Source organism: Bufo bufo, chromosome 3, assembly GCF_905171765.1.
Source record: "Bufo bufo chromosome 3, aBufBuf1.1, whole genome shotgun sequence".
Lineage (NCBI taxonomy): Eukaryota > Metazoa > Chordata > Amphibia > Anura > Bufonidae > Bufo > Bufo bufo.
In genome coordinates, this window is record NC_053391.1 from 562,534,814 (window position 1) to 562,559,365 (window position 24,552).

At 44.8% G+C, this 24,552-nt stretch overlaps 1 protein-coding gene across 1 annotated transcript in view; it reads left to right on the plus strand.

Annotated features, from left to right (window-relative positions):
• The first annotated feature begins 3,872 nt into the window (after positions 1-3,872).
• Positions 3,873-24,552, plus strand: part of ANKRD52 (ankyrin repeat domain 52) — a 78,889-nt gene continuing 58,209 nt past the window's right edge. Inside the window, exons 1-6 of the mRNA XM_040425555.1 lie at positions 3,873-4,012; positions 19,045-19,128; positions 19,675-19,753; positions 20,495-20,565; positions 21,935-22,135; positions 22,436-22,523. Of these exons, the coding sequence (XP_040281489.1) occupies positions 3,986-4,012; positions 19,045-19,128; positions 19,675-19,753; positions 20,495-20,565; positions 21,935-22,135; positions 22,436-22,523 (550 nt within the window). The 5' untranslated portion in view covers positions 3,873-3,985. The remainder of the gene's footprint in view (positions 4,013-19,044; positions 19,129-19,674; positions 19,754-20,494; positions 20,566-21,934; positions 22,136-22,435; positions 22,524-24,552) is intronic.

The following is a 24,552-nucleotide window of genomic DNA, read 5'->3' on the forward strand; positions in this document are numbered from 1 at the left end:
GGTAAGCTATAGCTTAATTTTATTTTTCTGGCACATGTATGTACTATGCAAGATCAAGACCTAGAGTATCTCCTGCTCTCACCACAGAAAGTGATTTACAACTTCCAGCATCTATTCCTGACTGTTTTATTAAGGACTTGCATTATTTGTCTTGGTTATCTGCTTATTTTCTTAAAACTTCACTTTTTCTCATTTTGGGATGACAGCTTTGGGCTTTGGAACCAATTACTCGTTTCCCATAGAGTTATGGACTCAAGTTACAATTGTTTTAACTTACAATGGTCGTCCCGGAACAAATTAATATTGTAAGTTGAGGGACAACTGTATTACCCTGGCCCCCTAATTCCCCAGTTGAGGGACAACTGTATTACCCTGGCCCCCTAATTCCCCAGACAGTGACTAGGTAGTAGTCACTACCACATGTATTAACTGTCCTGGGTGCGACGCTTGGGGGTGTTTATAACCAGATGGTGTTCCTATTATCCTCAGACCTACCCTGTAACACAAAAATTCTATATTCATCGATCCCTTTTCTTTTCATATCTACAGCTTAGATGTGCTCTAGGGGCTGTGTATCCAGACCCAACAGTTACATTTTTTCTCAGTACCCATTAATAGAAGTTATTAAAACCCAAGAGCCCAGAGGTTTGCGGCATATTACTCACATTTACTGCACACCAGATCCCTCGCTAATCCCCTGACAGTGATAGACAAATGGAAGAGACAGATTCCCACACTCTCTGATGGCTCAATATCTGATTTTTTAGACTCTCATCTTAAAAGGGTTTTCCAGGATTTTAATATCGATGGCCTATCCTCAGGATAGGTCATCAATATCTGATCGGTAGGGGTCTGACACCCGGCCCCCCCGACAATCAGCTGGTTGAAGAGAAGGCCGTGCTCCATGTGAGCGCTGCCTTCCCTTCATTGTTTACCTGCTTGCCACCAGTGGGGAGAAGGTGTAATTACAGGAAGCCGTCCCATTCAGTTCTCTGGGATGGCTTGTTTCTATTCAGGTGTATACAACAGAGCCGTCCCATTGAAATGAATGGGATGGCTTCCTGTAATTCACCCTCAAAAAAATAATAATTACAAAAACCTTCACCCAAAAACATGGACGCTCCATTTTTCGTTATTACAAATAGGCCTCATGCACACAATAGTATTTTGCATCCATGTCCAGTATTTATTTTCGGATTGCACTCGGACCCATTCATTTCTATGGAGCCACAAAAATAACAGACAGAATATTATGTCATCCGTGTGCTGTCCGCATCCATGTGTGCGTTCTGCATATTATAGAACATGTGCTACTCTTATCCTTATTGCAGACAAAAATAGTCATTTCTAGTAATGAGAGTGAGAAAAGTGCGGATTGCACGCGGAAGGTGTCTGTATTTCGCGGATCCGCGGTTTGCGGACTTCAATATGGACACGCCCTCCTGCACACAAACGGTTTGTTTTTTCCGTTTACGTTCCGTTTTTTGAGTTCCATATACGGAACCATTAATTTCAATGGATCCGCAAAAGAAACGGAAGGTACCCCGTATGCCTTCCGTTTTCGTATTTCCGTTTCGTTCAAATCTAGAACATGTCCTATTATTGTCCGCAAATCACGTTCCGTGGCTCCATTAAAGTTAATGGGTCCGCAAAAAAAAACGGAATGCATACGGAATGCATCCGTATGTCTTCCGTATCCGTTCCGTTTTTGCGGAACCATCTATAGAAAATGTTATGCCCAGCCCAATTTTTTAATGTACTTACTATTTAGGGTACTTTCACACTTGAGGCAGAGGATTCCGGCAGGCAGTTCCGTCGCCGGCAATCCGGACACAAACTGATGGAATTTGTCAGACGGATTCGGATGCGGATCTGTCTGACAAATGCATTGCAATACCGGATCCGTCTCTCCGTGTCATCCGGAAAAACTGATCCGTTTTTTTTTTTTTTTGCATTTTTAAAGGTCTGTGCATGCACAGACCGAAAAGCCGGATCCGTTTTTCCGGAACACTTAATGTCGGATCCGGCACTAATACACTTCAATGTAAATTAATGCCGGATCCGGCAAGTGTTCAGTGTTTTTGGACGGAGATAAAACTACAGCATGCTGCGGTATCTTCTCCGTCTAAAAAACGTAAAAGGGACTGAACTGATGCATCCTGATCGGATTGCTCTCCATTCAGAATGCATTAGGATAAGGCTCCATTCACACATCCGCAATTCCATTCCGCCTTTTGCGGAACGGAATTGTGGACCCATCCTTTTCTATGGGGCCGCACGATGTGCTTCCGGCTCCGCAATTCCGATCCTGAAAAAAATAGAACATGTCCTATTCTTGTCCGCAATAGCGGACAAGAATAGGCATATTCTCTTAGTGCCGGCAATGTGCGGTCCGCAAAATGTGGAACGCACATTGCCGCTGTCCGTGTTTTGTGGATCCGCAAAACACACACGGATGTGTGAATGGACCCTAAAACTGATCAGTTTTTTTCCGGTATTGAGCTCCTGTGACGGAACTCAATACCGGAAAACAAAAACGCTAGTGTGAAAGTACCCGTAAACATTATTGTATGCTTCCTTTTCCGTTTGCGATCCGTAAAAAAACGGATCACAAACGGAAACCAAATGGAAAAACGGAATGGCAAAATGGAACGGAAACACTACTGAAACAAAAAATAGAAAAACGAATCAGTTTAAAATGGACCGCAAAACCACACAGGAGGCCTAAGGGCTTGTTCACACAAACGTGTGAAGCCGTGCTGGGTCCAATGCACGGGCAACGTCCGTAGGGCAGGCGCATGGGGATCGCAGGCCCAACTACTTGAATGGGTCCGCGATCCTTCCGTTCCGCAAAAGGATAGAGCAAGTTCTATCTTTTTGCGGTGCGGAAGCACGGAACTGAACCCCAGGAAGCACTCCGTAGTGCTTCCGTAGTGTTCCGTTCCTTGCTTCCGTTCTGCATCTCCGGATTTGCGGACCCATTGAACTGAATGGGTCCGCATCCGTGATGCGGAATGGCCACGGAACGGTGCCGTGTATTGTGGATCTGCAAATGCGGTCCGCAATACGGAACTGGGCAGCACACATTCGTGTGAACGAGCCCTAAATCTGTGCCTGGGTACATCAGACGATCCAGAGGACTCTGTAATAGGTGTACCCAGCCACAGATCTGACCGCTGAGGAGGGTCCGGTGGACCGAAACATCCGGTTTTACATATTCACTTGCATTTTTACAATTCATAATACACTTTATTCATTTGGATCGTATTTTGGATATTTGTGTTTTCACAATAAAATATGAATGAATTGCATGGTATCTATTAGAGTAGATGACTGACAAGTCCATCACAAGCACCACCCTAGACAAGTGTGTGTGTAGGAATGAGCGAACTTGTGGTCTGTGGTAGTGGAATCCATAACGGAATTCTTAGATAACCCGAACCTTGTACGCCAAACTTGAAAACACAAGTTCGCTCATTCCTATGTGAGTGCAGACTCCATTTTTCTGCACACCATCTGTGGCATGGAGCCCCGACCCTAACGTGGTGTATATACTTGCACATTTTAATTTCTATTCCATGTCAAATTAGGTAAACATTCATATTATGTGTGTGCCCCCACGTGTTCACTAGTTTTTCACATAAATCTCTGCTTCCTTTAGTAATTATCGACATCAGTACTTCACAGCCACGAGATGGCGCTGTCCCGCCACTGCTCTGCAGATGTTTACGCGTTCACCGCGCTCTCTCCTTATCGTTCGCTAGAGGGCGCTGCGTAGACCTGTTTGGTAATGTGCAGCGAGGTGTACTGCAGCGGCAGAGGGCGCTGTGAGCTCTAGCGGTAGGCGGGCCCTGGCTTCCTGCAGCAATAAGAAAAAGGACCGAAGAGAAGGCGCATATCAGGCGCCCCCCAGCCGCTCTCTGTTGTCCGTTCCGCGGGAGATAGCCCCTCATGACGGGACCTCCATGCTGACTGACCGCAGGACATGGGAGTCCTCGAAATCACTGACCAGGTGAGGAGCGCGGCGGTCGCAGAGTGGCGGGTAGGCCGGCCTGGAGTTTGCGGCCTAGCTGCGCTGCAGGCCTGTGTGTGTGCTGAGGCCTGCGCTGCACGGCGCTAGCGGCGGCTGAGGGAAATCCGGCCGGGGCCGCTTCTTCACCCCCGGGCGGTCACCGGGCCGCCGCACCGCAGTGGTCGTGATACGCCCGCCGTACTGCCCGTGTGTACAGACCCCTGGCTGCGCTTACATCATCATATGCGGTTAACCCTTTCTAGGACGGACAGCCCTTAGTCATCTCCCTGGGCGATGGCGTCGTCTGGTGCAGGGCTGATTCATGTAGTTCTCCAACAGATCTGACCATCCCCCGCACACGAAAGTATGGCTTTCTCAGTGTTTTGCAGTCCGTTTTTTGTTTCAGTTCCGTTTTTCCGTATGGCATATGCAGTAATTACATAGAAGAAATTGGGCTGGGCATAACATTTTCAATAGATGGTTTTGCAAAAGCAGAATGGATACGGAATCTGTACAGAGAACATTCCGTATGTGTTCCGTGTTTTTTTTTTTTTTTGCGGACCCATTGACTTGAATGGAGCCACGGAACGTGATTTGCGGGCAATAATAGGACATGTTCTATCTTTCAACGGAAATGGAATGCATACAAAGTACATTCCGTTTTTTTCTTTTTTTTGCGGAACCATTGAAATGAATGGTTCCGTATACGGAACGCAAAAAACTGCCCGTAAACGGAAAAAAAAAAGTTGGTGTGCAGGAGGCCTTATGATCAGATAATCTAGCCCTGTGCTCCACTATAGTGCCCATGTAGACCACCCATGGGGGCGTGCAGGGTCACCACTGGTATGATCAACCAGGGGTCGTCACCTAACTGTTTTGGCAACTAGATTTGCAGTGTAAGGGTCCTCTAAATCAGGGGGCTGGGAAAGCTAGGTGACCCCCGCCCTCGTTATGATTGCCATTGTGGGTGGCAGAGATCTGACGGGGGGGCTGCGTCACTGAGCATCTGCAGGAATTTTATGGCCTCTTATCCGCACCTTTAGGAAAAAATCCGTACAAAAATTGACCCATGTGCGTGTTTTTATTCCGCAGCAATAAAATTCCTGTGGCAGATTTCGATTTCACCCGCCGAATATGTGCAGGGAGAAAAACAGCGCACATTTGACATTCAGAATCGTATTATAGCCCCTGCGGTTAACGTCCCCTAACAGTGTATCTGAAAGGGGTTGTCCAACTTATGAAACTCATAAAAAGAGCCCCAAATTTTATGAAATAAAGAAAAAGGCCTCTGCTAACCCAGTGCTGACGCTCTGGCGGTCTTTGTGTTGTGCATGTGACCACCGCAGCCCGTCAGCGGCTTTAGTTGTCACATGCCACTCAGCGGTGGGAGCCATGATGCCAGTAGTGTGGCCTGTCGGTAATGACCAGGCGTCTGCGCTGCTGCCTGTATTTAGATTTGCCAAATCTGCATGAATTACGTGTGGATTGTGCAGCAACTTTCACCCTTTGTTTTGCAAAGTGTTAAACGGTGGAAATTCGTCTTGTACTGCATTTATTTTTTTCACAGCATGTGGATGCAGTTTGTTAAAAGGGTCGTCTCGCTTCAGCAGACTGCATTTAGAGAAAATTAAAGGACTTGTCTGAGATTTTTTTAATATATATATATATATATATAATCTCAAAAAAATAAAGGGAACACAAAAATAACACATCCTAGATCTGAGTTAATTAAATATTTTTCTGAAATACTTTGTTCTTTACATAGTTGAATGTGCTGACAACAAAATCATACAAAAATAAAAAAATGGAAATCAAATTTTTCAACCCATGGAGGTCTGGATTTGGAGTCTCACTCAAAATGAAAGTGGAAAAACACACTACAGGCTGATCCAACTTTGATGTAATGTCCTTAAAACAAGTCAAAATGAGGCTCAGTAGTGTGTGTGGCCTCCACGTTCCTGTATGACCTCCCTACAACGCCTGTGCATGCTCCTGATGAGGTGGCGGACGGTCTCCTGAGGGATCTCCTCCCAGACCTGGACTAAAGCATCTTCCAACTCCTGGACAGTCTGTGGTGCAACGTGACGTTGGTGGATAGAGCGAGACATGATGTCCCAGATGTGCTCAATTGGATTCAGGTCTGGGGAACGGGAGGGCCAGTCCATAGCATCAATGCCTTCGTCTTGCAGGAACTGCTGACACACTCCAGCCACATGAGGTCTAGCATTGTCTTGCATTAGGAGGAACCCAGGGCCAACCGCACCAGCATATGGTCTCACAAGGGGTCTGAGGATCTCATCTCGGTACCTAATGGCAGTCAGGCTGCCTCTGGCGAGCACATGGAGTGCTGTGCGGCGCTCCAAAGAAATGCCACCTCACACCATTACTGACCCAATGCCAAACCGGTCATGCTGGAGGATGTTGCAGGCAGCAGAACGTTCTCCACGGCGTCTCCAGACTGTGTCACATGTGCTCAGTGTGAACCTGCTTTCATCTGTGAAGAGCACAGGGCGGCAGTGGCGAATTTGCCAATTTTGGTGTTCTCTGGCAAATGCCAAACGTCCTGCACGGTGTTGGGCTGTAAGCACAACCCCCACCTGTGGACGTCGGGCCCTCATGGAGTCTGTTTCTGACCGTTTGAGCAGACACATGCACATTTGTGGCCTGCTGGAGGTCATTTTGCATGGCTCTGGCAGTGCTCCTCCTGTTCCTCCTTGCACAAAGGCGGAGGTAGCGGTCCTGCTGCTGGGTTGTTGGCCTCCTCCACGTCTCCTGATGTACTGGCCTGTCTCCTGGTAGCGCCTCCATGCTCTGGACACTATGCTGACAGACACAGCAAACCTTCTTGCCACAGGTCGCATTGATGTGCCATCCTGGATAAGCTGCACTACCTGAGCCACTTGTGTGGGTTGTAGACCCCGTCTCATGCTACCACTAGAGTGAAAGCACCGCCAGCATTCAAAAGTGACCAAAACATCAGCCAGGAAGCATAGGAACTGAGAAGTGATCTGTGGTCACCACCTGCAGAACCACTCCTTTATTGGGGGTGTCTTGCTAATTGCCTATAATTTCCACCTGTTGTCTATCCCATTTGCACAACAGCATGTGAAATTGATTGTCACTCAGTGTTGCTTCCTAAGTGGACAGTTTGATTTCACAGAAGTGTGATTGACTTGGAGTTACATTGTGTTGTTTAAGTGTTCCCTTTATTCTTTCTATGTTTTTAACTAGGCCAATGTAACAGCTTTCCAATTAACTCACTATCTCCAGGGGCTGGTTTCTCAGATTTCACAGATGGTCACATGACCTGTGATGTCCGCTTCTCTCCCTGATAATGTTGTGCACAAGCCTGAGAGGTCACTGTGCTGGCCACGCCCCCCTGCACTGCCTGCTGCTGCTTATTGCTCTCCCCAAGGATTCTTAACCCCTTCAGCTGCACAGACTTAGGGCTGAAGTGTTTACTGTGTAGCTGCAGGCAGCTGGGCACAGGAGCTGAAAGAGAAGTTCTGAAGAGCATTGCAGGTAGGGGGAAGATCCTGTGTGTATCAGCAGTGTCATTATACAGCTGGGGTTTGTTGTTCTACACATACAACATGCTGCTGAGTCTCCCAGCAGGCAGACATGTCGCTCAGGGCAGCTCTTGTATTTACTCCCTTAGCAGTGCAGGGGGAGGGGCAGAGATTGTTATTGTAAGTAAACAAGGCCCAGAAGAGAACCAGGGAAATAAGGAAATAGATTTAATTTTTTTTCTGCTTAAAACTTGCTTAGCTCAGTTATATATCGCTGACCATCAGATTTACAGTTCTATATCTTTTTTTTTTTTTTTGCATAACTCGGCCAACCCCTTTAATACAAGCCACTTACTAATGTATTGTGATTGTCCATATTGCTTCCTTTGGCTGGATTCATTTTTCCATCATACTATGCACTGCTCGCTTCCATGGTTATGACCACCCTGCAATCCATTAGCGGTGGTCGTACTTGCACACTATAGGAAAAAGTGTTGGCCTCTCTGGTAGCTGAGAATGCGGGAGTGCAAATAAGCTGGTGCTTTTTCCTATAATGTACAAGCTCGGCCACCGCTGCTGGTAGTGTAAAATGCTGTGGATATCCTTCGTACAAATCCGTATTTTTCGCCCTGCCCATAAGACGCACCTAGGTTTTAGAGGAGGAGTAAGAAAATAAATATTTATCATTAGACCTCAGATCAGACCCTAAATGAGACCGCAGATTATATCCTCAGTTAATAAGACCTCAGATAATACCCCCGAATACAAATGACCCTCCAGACCTCAGATAAGAGCCCCATTATGAATAAACCTCCCCCCCCCCCCCCAAATGTGAATGACTCCCTAACCTCAGTTTAGACTGCCTTGCTCATAGCAAATAAAATAAAAAAATAACTTACCTCACCTGGTCCGGACACTGCCGCCTCCGCTCGCAGAATCCAGTGCTCTTCCTGCCACGTGCTCTGCTGTGACTTCAATGGGGGTTATTAATGTAAACAGAATAAAAACTATAAAAATCTGCACAAAAAACACACCCACACCGCAATAAATAGTGCAGATTTTGTGCACACAAATCTGCACCGTCTGCAGCCACCCAAAAGCTGACTTCACACCAGCGAGTTTTCTGTCTGGATGTGTTCCGTTTATTGCGAACTGACAACTGAATCCTGACCCATTCATCTCAATGGGTCTGTGTAAATGAGCGCCGTTTTTCACGTATCCTCTTTGCATTCAGGAAAAATCACGGCATCTATTATATTGTAAAAAAAAAAAACAATACTACGGCCCTCTGCAAACAGCGATAGAAAACGTACTAGTGGGAATCCTATGCTCATTGTATAAATGTGAGATTTTTGGCAAATACATTTTTGTACAAAGTTAGTTTTACCTGTCCGCCAGCGACAAGGTGATCTCTTTAAGACGGGAACCTACACTAAATACTACCTCCGCTGGTGCCATACTGACCTCCATTAAATTCAGGGCATGCTGAGCCCACTCTGTATTGTACATCTTTTGGTGGTCTATAGTGTGCATCTGGATGCAATGCATTTTTCACTGACGATTGCTAGGAGATGTATGGTAGACTGTTATTTTTTTGTTTTTCTTCACACATGAAAAACCGTTGCAATCCTGAAAACTGAGCGCACTCGTTGCAAATCATCCGTTTTTCCCTGAACAGAGCCTGACACGTTCCATATTGCTCATGTTAAAGAGGCCTAAGTGCGTGTTCACATGTTGCGGTTATGCTGCAGAAGTGTGTGTGAAAGCTCCGCAGCGCTGTCCAGTTGTTTCTTTTCATACAGCCGTGTATGGCACATGAACCGCTGCAGCCAATCGCTGTCCTATGCGGGCTGCAGCGATGAGGTGCCGAATCCAGGAGCGTCCCTGTAAGTCACCACAGAGAACTGAGCCTGGATTTTTATTTTCACACGTTGTAGGGGTTTCCGAGATTTTGGACAGTCTCTTTAATCCAGTTGACTTGTAGAGCAGATTTGAAATCGGCATCATGTCAGTTTATACCGTGGATTTTCATTGCAGATTTCACCCTTTAGTGAAATTTGCAGACAATCAGCACTTTTTGGTTCACTTCTTGGCACATTTGGTTCATTCTTTCTGCTGCTGATTTCCTGTAGAAATGTCACATGTGGAGATGGCCTTTCTCGTCATGGCAGCTATGTCCCTTATGTCTCATTGGCCCAGATTTGCTAATGTGTCTGCGCCTAGAATGTCTAATAAATGGCCATATATAGGTTTAGTAAATCTGTCCCATGTGTTGTCAGCAGGAGATATCGATCTGTAGTTGTAAAATTTATAACCAGCATCATATTCCTCCCATTAAATAGAATTTCCAGGAGTTTAATATTGATGCCCTATCCTCAGAATAGTCATAAGTATCAGATGGGTGGATTCCCAACACCCCCACCGATCAGCTTTTTGAAGAGAGCCCTTCTCCTAGGTCAGTGACGTCTAATGGCCTAGGCCAGTGATAGGCAAACTGCGGCTCTCCAGCTGTTGCAAAACTACAACTCCCACCATGCCCTGCTGTAGGCTGAAAGCTGTAGGCGGTCTTTGCATGCTGGGAGTTGTAGTTCTGCAACAGCTCGAGAGCCGCAGTTTGCCTATCACTGGCCTAGGCGCAGCCGATTCTAGTAAATGGGGTTGGGCTGCAATGCCAAACACAGCCACTATAAAACGTATGGTGCTGTGAGGAGGCTGGAGTGCTCACCAGAGCTCTGCTGTCTCTATGTAGCTGATCAGCAGTGGTGCCAGATGTCGGACCCCCACTGATCAGATTCTATTCTAAGCCCTCATACAGCTATGTGAATGGAAAAATAAAAGTCATGGCTCCTGGAAGTGGGGAGTAGAAAATGAAAATGCAAAGTCATTGCAGCGTGAAGGGGTTAATGGGATCTCTCCATTGACACTTCGATATCTTTGTGCTGTCCTCGCTTGGAGGTCTGCTCATTGCATTTTGCACATCATTATTCTGGTGCTCGGTGGTCAGAGACGACACCTCATATCACCACAGTGATTGCCCACCACGACCACCTGACTGATGGACATACTGTTCTGTCAGTGGTTAGCACCCAGCATCCCCACCAACCTTTGGACTCTGGATATGCAAAGAGGTATCTTCCAAGGAAGAGAACACCTTGCCAGCACCACTTCTTGGAAGTGCATCCCTATGAGTCAAAATCCAAATTTCCAACAAGTCTTAGGCCCCTTTCACACGGGCGAGTATTCCGCGCGGATGCGATGCGTGAGTTGAACGCATTGCACCCGCACTGAATCCTGACCCATTCATTTCTATGGGGCTGTGCACATGAGCGGTGATTTTCACGCATCACTTGTGCGTTGCGTGAAAATCGCAGCATGCTCCTCTTTGTGCGTTTTTCACGTAACACAGGCCCCATAGAAATTAATAGGGGTTGCGTGAAAATCGCAAGCAAGTGCGGATGCGGTGCGATTTTCACACACGGTTGCTAGGAGACTATCGGGATGGGGACCCGATCATTATTATTTTCTCTTATAAAATGGTTATAAGTAGTAAAAAAGCGCTGGAGGGGTTAAATAAATAATAATTTAACTCGCCTTAATCCACTTTCTCGCGCAGCCCGGCTTCTCTTCTGTCACTCCGGTCATCACATGGTCAGTCACGTGATCTTTTACCATGGTGATGATCATGTGATGGACCATGTGATGACCGTAGTGACGTCACCACAGGTCCTTTTCCTGCACACAGCAAAAAAGAAGACAGAAGAGATGCCGGGCTGCGCGAGCAAGTGGACTAAGCGGAGTTAAATTATAATTATTTTTTTTAACCCCTCCAGACCTATTTTACTATGCATTCTGTATTCAGAAAATAATACAATCTACAGAACACCGATCCCAAGCCCGAACTTCTGTGAACCAAACACGCACGATTTTTCTCACGCGAGTGCAAAACGCATTACAATGTTTTGCACTCGCGTGGAGAAATCACACATGTTCCTGCAACGCACCCACACATTTTCCCACAGCGCCCGTGTGAAAGAGTCCTTAGGATTTGATGAGGCAATACAGCCAAGCCAGACACTCCATTTGCATATTCGTTTTACCATGGGGTACCGCCAGTAAGTCTCCATGCTATGCCAGCATCCTGCCTACTCTGTTTAGCTGAACATATTAGTGCGTTCCTGGCAGGGTGGTACGTGGCCTCTGTAGGGTGTATTCACGTGTCACATAAGAAAAACTAGTCCTTATGGTTATTAGAAACTGCTGTATATGAGGCATGCTGTTCTTGTTAGCGCTGCAGAACAGTCTGTCCTCATTTATGGGCTGTTTTGTGGCATTTTTTTCAGCATTGCTTTTTTATAATATGGCAGCTCAATGTGGTTTTGGAGGTTTCCTTACAATGTTATTGTTATTATATAGCGCTGTACATATGATAAGCGGTGCACATACATAATACAAACAATTGTACTAATCATAAACAAGACTAGTTACAAACTGGTACAGAAGGAGAGAGGACTCTGCCCGTGAGGGCTTACAGTCTACATGGTATGGGAGAAGGACACAGTAGGTGCGGGTGAAGTTGGTCATGGCGGTATAGAGGCAGCAGGGTCACTGGTTGTAGGCTTGTCTGAAGAGGTGGGTTTTCAGGTTTCTTTTGAAGGATTCCACTGTAGGTGAGAGTCTGATATGTTGGGGTAGCGAGTTCCAGAGTGTGGGGGATGCACGGGAGAAATCTTGGAGGCGATTGTGAAGGAGATCACAAAACAATGTTTAAAGCAGTTGTCCCGCTTCGGGATATTGATGGCCTGTACTCGGGATAGACTGTCACAGTGAGATTGTCCTCGTCAGATCCCTACCCCTTCTGTTTACCTCGGTACACCGAAACACTTGGGGATCACCTCCACAGTATGAGAACGTCCTCATACAGCTGCATTCTTTCGGGGCAGTAGATCACTGTTTAGATGGAACCATCTGCTGCCCAGAAATAATTTATCGTAGGTGCCAGAACTAATGACAGTTTCACCTGATGAACGAGCGTTGCAGGAACTTTTATCCCCAACAATCGGGCCATGTAAACCCGCCATCATTGGGAGACCCCACCCATCTGATGTTGATGGCACATCCCAAGTATAGACCATCAGTATCCTGATCCCAGGAAACCACTTTAAGTCTACTTTCACACTGGCGTTTTGGCTTTCCATTTGTGAGATCCGTTCAGGGCTCTCACAGGCGCTCCAAAACAGATCAGTTTTGCCCTAATGCATTCTGAATGGAAAAGGATCCGCTCAGAATGCATCACTTTGGCTCCGTTCAGTCTCTGTTCTGCTTTGGAGGCGGACACCAGAACGCTGACGAGACTGAGCCAAACGGATCCGTTCAGACACACAATGTAAGTCAACGGAGACGGATCCGTTTTCTATGACACAATCTGGCACAATAGAAAACGGATCTGTTCTGAACGGATGCAGACGGTTGTATCATCTGAAAGGATCAGTCTGTGCAGATCCATGACTGATCTGCACCAAACTTGAGTGGGGAAGTAGCCTAAAACTGCATTATTGAGTGCCCACAATTTTGTTTTGTTTTATTGTTTACAAACGGTGTATTTTATCAAGACCTACTTGGGGTTCATTTCCATGGGCAGATGAACTACAATCAACAGTCGATGATATAACAAGTCGGCTGACGCTCATTTACTTATATTTGTATTAGACAATAAGGGTGCCCGCTCACTTTGCAGAATTTTCCTCAAGTTCCACAGGTGATTTGACAAAGTTTCTCATTTTTCTGCCACAGAATAGGATGGTATTTAGTTTGTGAATGATGTTGCTGGTGATTTAATATTCTGCAGCAGCACATAAAACTGGTGTTGACGCTCTTCATCCCCTAGGACAGGTGTAGGCAACCTCCGGCACTCCAGCTGTTGTGAAACTACAAATCCCAGCATGCATATGTACTCTGCTCTTCTCCAAACTCCCTTAGAAATTAATGGAGCATGCTGGGAATTGTAGTTTCGCAGCAGCTGGAGTGCCAAAGGTTGCTGACCCCTGCCCTGGGATAACATTGGGAATGTGTTTATTTGGTGGATTTGACTGTGGAAAACTGCAACATTTGAGGGCACACTCACCTTGTTTCTCTTTATGCACGATCATTCATGAGATCATTCATGCCTTCTCTTGTAAGGTTTCTGTTACAAGTGATGGGCATATGCCTGTTTACTCAAGGGAATACTTTTTGCGGGTATAAAAGATGTGATCATTGAACTGGTCACCGCAGCGCTGCTCCCACTGAGGTTACAATGGAGGAGCCGTGTAGTTCCAGAGCCACTCTGAAACCACTGGTCGACGGGTGCAGGGTGTCCGACCCCCTCCCATCTGTTGATGGCACACCCTGAGGATAGGCAATCTGGATTAACATCCTAGAATAACCCATGTAACCTCCTCACAGTCACATTAAAATTGGAAAAACTCTCCCAAAAAGTTATATATATGTCCCTCAAGTTACAATATTATTTGGTTTGGTTCCAGGATGACCATTGTAAGTTGAGTAATTGGTTCCAAAGCCCCAAAATGTCATCCAAGATAAGAGAAAATAAAGATTTAAGAAAAATAAGCAGATAACTTAGGCCTCTTTCACACTTGCGTTGTCCGGATCCGTCGTGTACTCCATTTGCCGGAAGTGCCCGCCGGATCCGTAACACCGCAAGTGAACTGAGAGCATTTGAAGACGGATCCGTCTTCAAAATGCGTTCAGTGTTACTATGGCAGCCAGGACGCTATTAAAGTCCTGGCTGCCATAGTAGTAGTGGGGAGCGGGGGAGCAGTATACTTACCGTCCGTGCGGCTCCCGGGGCGCTCCAGAATGACGTCAGGGCGCCCCATGCGCATGGATGACGTGATCCATGCGATCATGTCACCCATACGCGTGGAGTGCCCTGACGTCACTCTGAAGCGCCCGGGGAGCCGCACGGACGGTAAGTATACTGCTCCCCCGCTCCCCCCCTCCCCACTACACTTTACCATGGCTAACAGGACTTTAGTGTCCTGGCAGCCATGGTAACCATTCAGAAAAAGCTAAACGTCGGATCCGGTAATGCGCCGAAACGACGTTTAGCTTAAGGCCGGATCCGGATCAATGCCTTTCAATGGGCATTAATTCCGGATCCGGCCTTGCGGCAAGTGTTCCGGATTTTTGGCCGGAGCAAAAAGCGCAGCATGCTGCGGTATTTTCTCCGGCCAACAAACGTTCCGTTCCGGTACTGAAGACATCCTGATGCATCCTGAACGGATTTCTCTCCATTCAGAATGCATTAGGATAATCCTGATCAGGATTCTTCCAGCATAGAGCCCCGACGACGGAACTCTATGCCGGAAGACAATAACGCAGGTGTGAAAGAGCCCTAAAACAGATAAAACAGGTCCTTACATATAACAGTCAGGAATAGCTGCTAACTAGCAACTAATAAAGCTATTTTACCAGAGAAGAGACCTTGATTGGTTGTGTCTGAGGCATTGTATGTGGAGTCTGGTTACAACTTATGAGTTGGAGCACAACTCTGGGGACACGGTTGCATTTTTAACCCCTTAGTGACAATTCATTTTAGCCTCGAGGACCAGTAAGGCTACTTTCACACCTGCGTTTAGGTCGGATCCGTCTGGTATGTGCCCAGACGGATCCGCACCTATAATGCAAACGCTTAGATCCGTTCAGAACGGATCCGTTTGCATTACCATGAACAAAAAAAAATAAAAAAAATTTTTTGTTCATGATAATGCAAACGGATCCGTTTTGACTTTACATTGAAAGTCAATGGGAGACGGATCCGTTTGAAAATTGAGCCATACTGTGTCATCTTCAAACGGATCCGTCCCCATTGACTTACATTGTAAGTCTGGACGGATCCGTTTGCCTCCGCATGGCCAGGCGGACACCCGAACGCTCAGGTGTCCGCCTGCTGAGCGGAGCGGAGGACAAACGGAGCCAGACTGATGCATTCTGAGCGAATCCGCATCCATTCAGAATGCATTAGGGCTGGACGGATCCGTTCGGGGCCGCTTGTGAGCCCCTTTAAACTGAACTCACAAGCGGAGCCCCGAACGCTAGTGTGAAAGTAGCCTAACTTGTTCTCCTTTTGTGTTCTAGCAGCAATAACTATAATTTTTCCTTCTAATTTTATTTTGTGAGATCAGTTGTAGGTTTATTAGTAACCATTTTGGGGTATATAAAGTGATTATATAACATTTCATTTTAGGGGGAGAGGGAAATAAAGCAGCAATTTTCACCCTTTGTGGAATGTATTTTACCGTGTTCACTGTGTGGTGAAAATGACATAATTTTATGATGTGGGTCACTACACTGATGTCACATTTCTATACACTCCCCCCCCCTTCTCTCTAACTGCTCACATCCCTGGATTGATAGCAGCTTAGAGGTATGGTCTGGCATTCCAGTCCTTCAGACAATACCAGAATGACAGCAATATTTTCAGTACAGTGGAAGATATCACTGATAGAAATTGGGATGCAATGAATACAGCTGAAAGTAATAGCAGGTTTTACCACAATTATTCCTAACTCTATTTCCAACAGTGATATCTCCTGCTGATGTTCTGATAATGCTGTCTTTTTGGTCTTGTATCAAAACTGGAATGCCAGCTATTAAACAAGACCAGACCCATGTCTCCAATCAGGAGATATGAGCAGCTGCAACCTGCGGTTTTGTGTCCAATCATAAAAAAAAGATCCAGCACTGAAAACAATGTAAGTCATTGGTGACGGATCTGTTTTTTTATGGAACCTAAAATACCCGTTGACTTTCAACGTGTTTAGTGACGGATTGTTTTTTGATTTCACACAACCACATCCTAATAGAACGGATGCATCCTGATGCGCAAGATCAAAACGGATCCATTTAATTCCGGTATTGAGATCTTCTGCTGAATCTCAGTAGTGGAATTAACAACGCAAGTGTGAGAGTAGCCTAATCTGTCAGATGTAGTTTTCAGTTTGGTCCACAGCATCTGGTGGGGGTCTTTTTCCTAAGAGTGCAGTGCCACTGTGGACCGCACAGAATCCCTGCTCTGTGATCAAGGGAGCAATTTGGTTGCTATGGCAACATTAGGCCTTTTGAGACATCTGCCATAGTGAAGTTCCTATCAGGCCCTTCTTGTGGCAGGGCTTCAATAGGAACATCGGGGGTCATTTATCAAACTGGTGTAAAGTAGAACTGGCTTGGTTGCCCATAGCAACCAATCATTCCATTTATTTTGGACCGCTCCTTTGGAAAATGAAAGGAGGAATCTGGTTGCTATGGGCAACTAAGCCAGTTATACTTTAAACCAGTTTGATAAATGGTAATCTCCCATAGACTGCAGTGTTATCATTGCAGTCTACGGGAGAAGTGATCAGACTTTTGAATATTATTTTTTTTTATATATACACAATCACTCCCATTTAAAAAATAACAAGCCCTTATATATGTATGTGAATGGGAAAATTGCTGGATACTCGAGAGGTTCAAATTTTTTTTTTTTCTGAAACCTCCTTTATGGAGGGGTCTTCCATCCACCAACGAATGATCATCCTTAAATAAAATAGTCCCTGAGGCTCGGGGAACACTTGTACAAGGGAATGTGTGTCCTGCATTCCCACTGGTGGTGATTATCATTTTTAGAAACAAGATTCTTGACTAAGTCCTTTTTTATAAGTCAATTTTGAGACTTTTGTTATTTAGATCTACTACTTTAATTCTTTGGACGATTGTGTTTAATACTTTGAGTTGTTCAGCTAACAGAACAGATATTTTTGTCTCCTTGACAATTTAGCATCCAATAGTGTCTTTGGATCTCATAAGGATGCCTTCACATGTCAGAGATTTTGTTGCAGAAAGTTGGTTACATTCATTGTTGGGAAGCACATGGATTTCTGTAAGCCCCATTTAAATTAAAGGAAATGATGTTCAGAAGCAGAAATTTTCTGCAACAAAATCTGCTGTGTGTGAAGCCAGCCGAGGACAATCTGCCGTTCTAAAGGTGTCGCACATCACCCGATGAATGAGTGAAACTCTCGTTCATTGGGTGATCCTGTCATTCGTGCAGACGCAAAAATATTGAAGAGGACGCTAAAATGGAGCAAAATAAAAATTATTTTATTTGTGCTCATAGGAAGGGGGGTGAAACCTATATAAATCAACATGGGACTGATCCGTTTATCCTGATTAATCTAACCTCATGTGGATTCATTGACACTACCTAATACATATATATGAGGTCTATAGAAGGTATCATGAGGGGATAGACGGACTAAAATATCTAAAATCCACCGCACTGACACTCGGATATGATGCTCCGAACGGCAAGGTAATGCCTGTACAATTGTAATGTGCTGACGGAGATGGATACTGTGTGTTATAATCCCTGGGGGACTGGAATTCCCAAAGTTATTCACAGGAACTAACACACACTGCAACCAATTGGCTGACCAGTGACCGCATGTCACTGAGCAGTGACGGTTAGTGTGAGGAGCGGCTGTGCACTGTGCCGACTCACAGACACTATCCACCATGTAGGTGAGTTAACCACATAGACCAACGCTGATGCCGGCTACCAAACCGCACCGGCAGCAGCAGGTCTACACACACTGAGCTACGGCTCTACGCGTTTCTGTGCAAGTTGGTACATGCACATCATCAGGAGCCAGGTAGCCACTACACTTAACTGCCTAACGCCGATAGCAGAGGTTTGAAATCGGCTTGCTAACAGTGTTTTTTCACGCTGCACCGAATCCTGGTGTGGGAGACGGTGTACTGATAGTTGCATATAGTCTCGGCTCTGTAGACACCTGAATTACTTGCAGACACCTAAATTATGACTTTTGTGCAGCAGATCGGACTGACAAAACGGCAATCTGCCACCCAGAAGCAATGCAGCTATATGAATTAGCAATCGCTCATCCTCATACTGTGGGGTTGATCCCTACATCTAAACACAGCACTTCACCCTCGCTGACCGAGCAGCCGACTGTGTGCTATTTATTGGTATATGTAAACCCACCTTTAGGGCCCATTCACCCAACCATATGGCCGTCTTACCCATGTTGCGGACCACAAAACACGGACATGTCCTATCTTGCAGACGCCTTCAAGTCAATGGGTCTGCTCCAGAGCATGGAGTTGACACTGCCAGTGTCCGTCGATTACGGTCTGCCATTTGCGGTCATATGGTTAAGTGAATGGGGTCTTACTCTGATAATTATTTTTTTATTTGATCTATTGTCCACTGATCACCCACCTTGGTGGGCTTGTCTTGATTTCTTAGCGCCTGCGTTGCTTGCCTCCTAAGAGCTGAATAATGCTGTGCAGTTGTTTGGATCATTGATATCTATATAGAAATTCTGATTACAAAGAGCTCACAATCCTCTGCAAATCTGATAGCATAACGTCCATAAGAAGGGTCTTTGGTGTGGATAAAACATTGGTACCGCTTTACTATTTTACATATACTGCAGTGTTTTTTTTGTTTTTTCATTGTAGCATTCACTGGTCCAAGCAATATTCAATCGCAACCTAGAAGAAGTACAATTGCTATTGAGCCAAAAGGAAAATGTCAACGCTTTGGTAAGTAGCAAAACACATGAACAAAACTGAGTTTAAACCATAAAGGAAACGTATCAAACCCATATACATTTTCAAAAAGTAGACAAATGAAATACTGTGACACCACCCAACACTTTACACCCATGGGCACCTTTTTACCAAAAATGTCTGCAGTCCAGAGGGAGTGATTATTGCTCATCTTCTCACTCCTTTAGGACATATTCTTGCTTCCATGTGGTAACACCATGCACGGTTTACTGTGAATTATCCTGGTTAGCCCCCACAGCTTCTACAGGCGAAAGCATGCGTTTCATGTGTACAATCCATGCAGCCAAAAATCACATAATAAAATGTGAACACGCCTGTGAAAATTCATCCGTGCACATGAGTTCCCTGTCTTGCTCCTTTGTCACCTAAATCTCCCATTGCCACCACCTGTAGTATTTGTGATAACGTACAACCAGGCTGTGGGGCACCGTTCGGGCATGACATTTTCCAAATGGCACAATCCTGATCTGGTTGAGTCCTGTAAAATATTGTAATAGAATGTATACATTGCTTTCGCAGGACCAAGAGAGGCGCACTCCTCTGCATGCTGCTGCCTACTTAGGAGACGTCCCTGTTACGGAGCTATTAATACAGTCCGGTAAGTTATGGATGACTACTTGTTATTTAATGCTTCCACTGACTACTGGTTTTTCTACTTCTGAATTAATGATTAAATGGTTTGTTCCACGAGGCAAATAATCCTGTGTATAAGATTCAAAATTTAAACTTTATTAAAAGTTTATATATCCCAAAATATCTACTTTAGATTGACACCCTCTACATTGTCTAGCTGGTTGGATATCCATCTAGCGATGCTTTTCCCTTCAGGTCACGCATGCCCTCCATTCTACCTACCTAGCAGTGGCACACTGATCATCATTCTCTGCCTCTCACTCATGTGTGGCCAGGTTGTGGTACACCGTGGAGGGAGCAGCAGCTAGGAGAGGTACATGCGCAAGGCATTATTGGATTTGTAGTAAAGTCTCACTAGTGCCATATTATGTGCCTCTGAATCCCTCCCACCTTCTCTACCATTCATGCAGCACAGGTGGTAAATGATGCTGAAGGTTAGGGTGCTTCCATATATTCAGTTTCTTATGCCGAAACCAGGTGTGGATCATAAAAAGAGTATTAGACAATTTTATTTTTTATTATTATTATTAAACCACTCCTGGTTTTGGCTTCAAAAACTGCATAAAAAACTTGAACATGTGGCAGCACCCTTACAAATTGCCTCTAAACCATTCCTGTGAACAATGAATCCTTTTCGGGTGACCTCTATATGTCGGGATATATATTTTACCAAAAGTAACTTTAATTGTTTCCATTTTGTCTCTAGGTGCTAATGTTAATGCAAAGGATTCAATCTGGCTTACTCCCTTGCACCGGGCAGTAGCTGCACGAAATGAGGTAATTTCACCTGGGTGTTTGCAAAATTCCATTTTTTTTTTTTTTTTTTTTTTTTTTTTTTTTTTTTAATAAAGGTACGGCCACACGGTCACATTTCCTGATGCAGTTTTGGAAGCCAAAACCAGGAGGGAATTACAAAAAAAAAGTTCTCTCTGACCTGTGTACTTTCTCTCCTTGACCGAGTGGCTATCCATAAAACCACACATACCCAGGCCCCAAGATAAACTGTACTGAGGCAGGTACCAATTAGTGTGCCAGGATTCCACACCATCAAATGTATCCAGAAGTAGAAACATAAGGGGCCGCAGAACAGACATACGAATATGGACAGTACGCGATGTGTTGTCCGCCTTTTTTTTTTTTTTTGCAATGAATGGGTCCTCATCCACAAAAAAATGCGGGCTGTACGCTCGCTGAAAATACGGTCGTGTGATTGGTATCCAACAGTGAACTCTCTAAAGGGTGTTTTAGACTGGCAGATACTGTGCCAGATCATCGTTAACTAGTGTTCGCGTGAACACTCATTTGCGATAATCTGGCAGTGTAAGACTGCCACCAATTACCTGATGAATGAGCAAACGCTCGTTCATCGGGCATTCTCAGTCTCTCAACAGATTTTAAAAAAATTGTTTGCTCACGGCAGATCATGGTGTCTAATCACAATCTGCTTCTGACAAACAATGATTCAGTATAGGAACGTAACGAGCAGGCGACTGCCGTGAAAGAACGCTTTCTTTCCTGACAATCGCCTGCATAATCTGCCTGTCTAATACAGGCTTCAGAATCTCACTCCTCCCAACCTTACATTCCTGGCCTAGCTTAAAGGGAATTTGTCATGTTGAACATGGTGACTGAGCTGAAGGCATCACGTTATAGAGCAGGAGGAGCTGAGCAGATTGATGTATAGTTTTGTGAGAAAAGATTCAGTGAAATCTGTATGTCATTCATTCAAATTCCTGCTCATTCTGTGCTTTGAAGTCCAGGAGGCGGTCCTATCAATGATTGACAGCTATCTGTGTATGCAGTCATAGAGGGAAGGCTGTCAATCACTAATAGGACCGCCTCCTGGACTTCAGAGCCTAGAATGAGCAGGAATTTAAATGAATGAATTACAAGTTATAGTGAATCTTTTCCTATAAAACTATTTATTGATCTGCTGAGCTCCCCCTGCTCTATAACATACTGCTAGAAGATCACACTATATTTTATGGTGACCGACTCCCTTTAACTGTAAGCCGTTGATTTTGTCCCAGAAAACTCCTATAATCTGTAGCACTCTGTGTTGGTTTGTGTTTGTAGCAGAATCTGCATTTTTTTTGGTTTAACGAGATTTGTTCTTAATTTGACACACGCTGATTTTGTCTGTTAGAGGGCAGTCTCTCTTCTTGTAAAGCACTCTGCGGATGTCAATGCCCGGGACAAGAACTGGCAAACTCCACTACATGCTGCAGCTGCTAACAGAGCAACGAAATGTGCAGAGACCTTAATGGGATTGGTGAAAAATGTCAACATAGCAGATCGGACAGGACGTACTGTGCTTCACCATGCTGTGCTCAGTGGCAGCGTAGAGGTATGTTCTATCTGGCTCCACAGAGACTGATTGAAACAGTTGATTTTCATCGCTCTTACTTACTGGAAACAATTCCACAACTGTTTCTGACCAGAGTTTCATGATTCAAATAGCATCATGTGAATTGGTGATCAGAACATTTCCATGTAACTTAGTAAACGTGTGAAAAGAAGTGTTTGGGATGTTGTATTGCTAGAAAGTGAGAAACAAGTTTAGACTATAATTAGAATAATTAGAATTTGACTCTAATTGCTGAAAAGTCCGGTAGTATTCTGTAATAATCTGTTTGCATCTCTGCAGATTGTTGTAATGCTTTTAAACAGAAGGGCACACCACAGCATTTGTGATAAAAAGGAGCGGCACCCTATCCTGTATGCATCTTACCTTGGTAAGTGTGACTGTTTTTTGGCTATATTTTGGGTTATACAAAACACATCTTGTAGTGTGAGATTGCCTTCTTTCTTCACAGGGTTTCTTCACAAAACCTCATAAAGGTTGATATTACAAGGTTAAGTCTCACACAGAGGTTCAATATATATATATATATATATATTATAATGAGAGTTCAGGGCAGCACTCCTTGTAGCAAATGTTGGGTGCCAGCGGTATCGACACTCGACCACAGTGTCAAACAACCAGAGGAATAAATACACCGCAGCACGTCCTTAAGGTGAAAATGTGGGATCCTTTATTCACCCAAGCAGCGACGTTTCGGTCCGCTTGCTGGGACCATTTTCAAGCACTGCTTGAAAATGGTCCCAGCAAGCGGACCGAAACGTCGCTGCTTGGGTGAATAAAGGATCCCACATTTTCACCTTATGGACGTGCTGCGGTGTATTTATTCCTCTATATCTATATCTATATCTATATCTATATCTATATCTATATCTATATATATATATATATATATTATATTTTTTATCTTTTACTATTCAGGTTGTTGCACAGTTCTATGATATTGATCACCTATCGTCAGCTGCGTCCCCTTTACTTTATAACTGTGTAGTTGGCGCGGCGGTACAATGTAACTACAGCTGTTTGTACCATTCAGGTGAACTGGACGAGCAGCTGTAGTTACACTGCAGAGCTGCTACAAGCTAGACTGCATACAGTGAAGAGAATGCAGAACTTGCACGAGAGCAGAAACTGCTTCATACAGTTGATATGCGGGGGTCTGACAACCACCAATTTAATATTGATGACCTATTCTGAAAAATACATAATGAGTAATGTTGTACTGCGCAGACTTTTTAAAGGTTTTGACCCAACTGATGACAGGAACTGGTGTTTTGGTCCAAATTCTGTGCTGATTTCACACAGTCTAAGGGCTAATGCACACGAACGTGCTGTTTTTTTGCGGTCCATGTGCCCATGTGCTTCCGCAGTTTACTGAACAGGAGGCCCATTATAGAGATGCCTATTCTTGTCTGCAAAACGGACAAGAATAGGACATGTCTCATAATTTTTAAGGGGTCACGGAACGGAGCAACTGAGTGCTGTCCGCATCTTTTGCGGACCCATTGAAATGAATGGTTCCGTATACGGAAACAAAATGCGGTCTGTATACGGAACGCGAAATACTGTTGTGTGCATGAGCCTTGAGAGTTAAGCCCTTAAAGGGATTGTCTGCTTTATTTATATTAATCTATCCTCAGGATAGGTCATCAATATCAGATTGGCCGCTGTCAGACACCCCTGCCGATCCGCTGTTTGAAGTGAAAGCAACGCTTGTACAAGTGATGCCTTCTCTTAGTAGTTTACCTGCTCTCCGTTGCAACCACAGTGGTGAGCAGTGTAATTACATCTCAGCCGTCCCATTGAATCTTGCCATGGTTACTAACTGTAGTTTTCAAAGGATTAACAGCTTAGATCCAAGCTTTCTCTGATTCTGCCTGTCAAGTAGGAGCCTCTGAGATTGGGGGTTGGTAGTAACAGCTTGTTCCTAAAGCAGGAGCACTCGCTGAATTGTCCTGCTCCCTCTTACCTCTGTTATAGCAAAATCACTGTAGACTAAGGACATACACCGAACACTGTCAAAAGAAGATGGACGGTCATTAAAAAAGCACTGCGGAAACTTTCCTCCCATCGCTTTTGAATTTCATTATGTGAAAGGTAGTTCAGGACATTCTTACTTGTACACACCTACACCCACACCTACACCTGGAAGTCAACACCCACACCTACACCTGGAAGTCAACACACACACACTCACACCTACACCTGGAAGTCAGTCTCTCTGGGGGTCATTGACTAACCACGCAGATTGCAGTGCAAAGGTCCTAAAAGTAAATGTGTGAATTCATAGATTTATGGATGGCAAGACATTTACAGTTGTCTTCTCTTGTAATTACATCTGGTTTATCTCATGACTGTGATAAACGCTGACATCCATACAATACCTTTATAGTAGAGTAGTT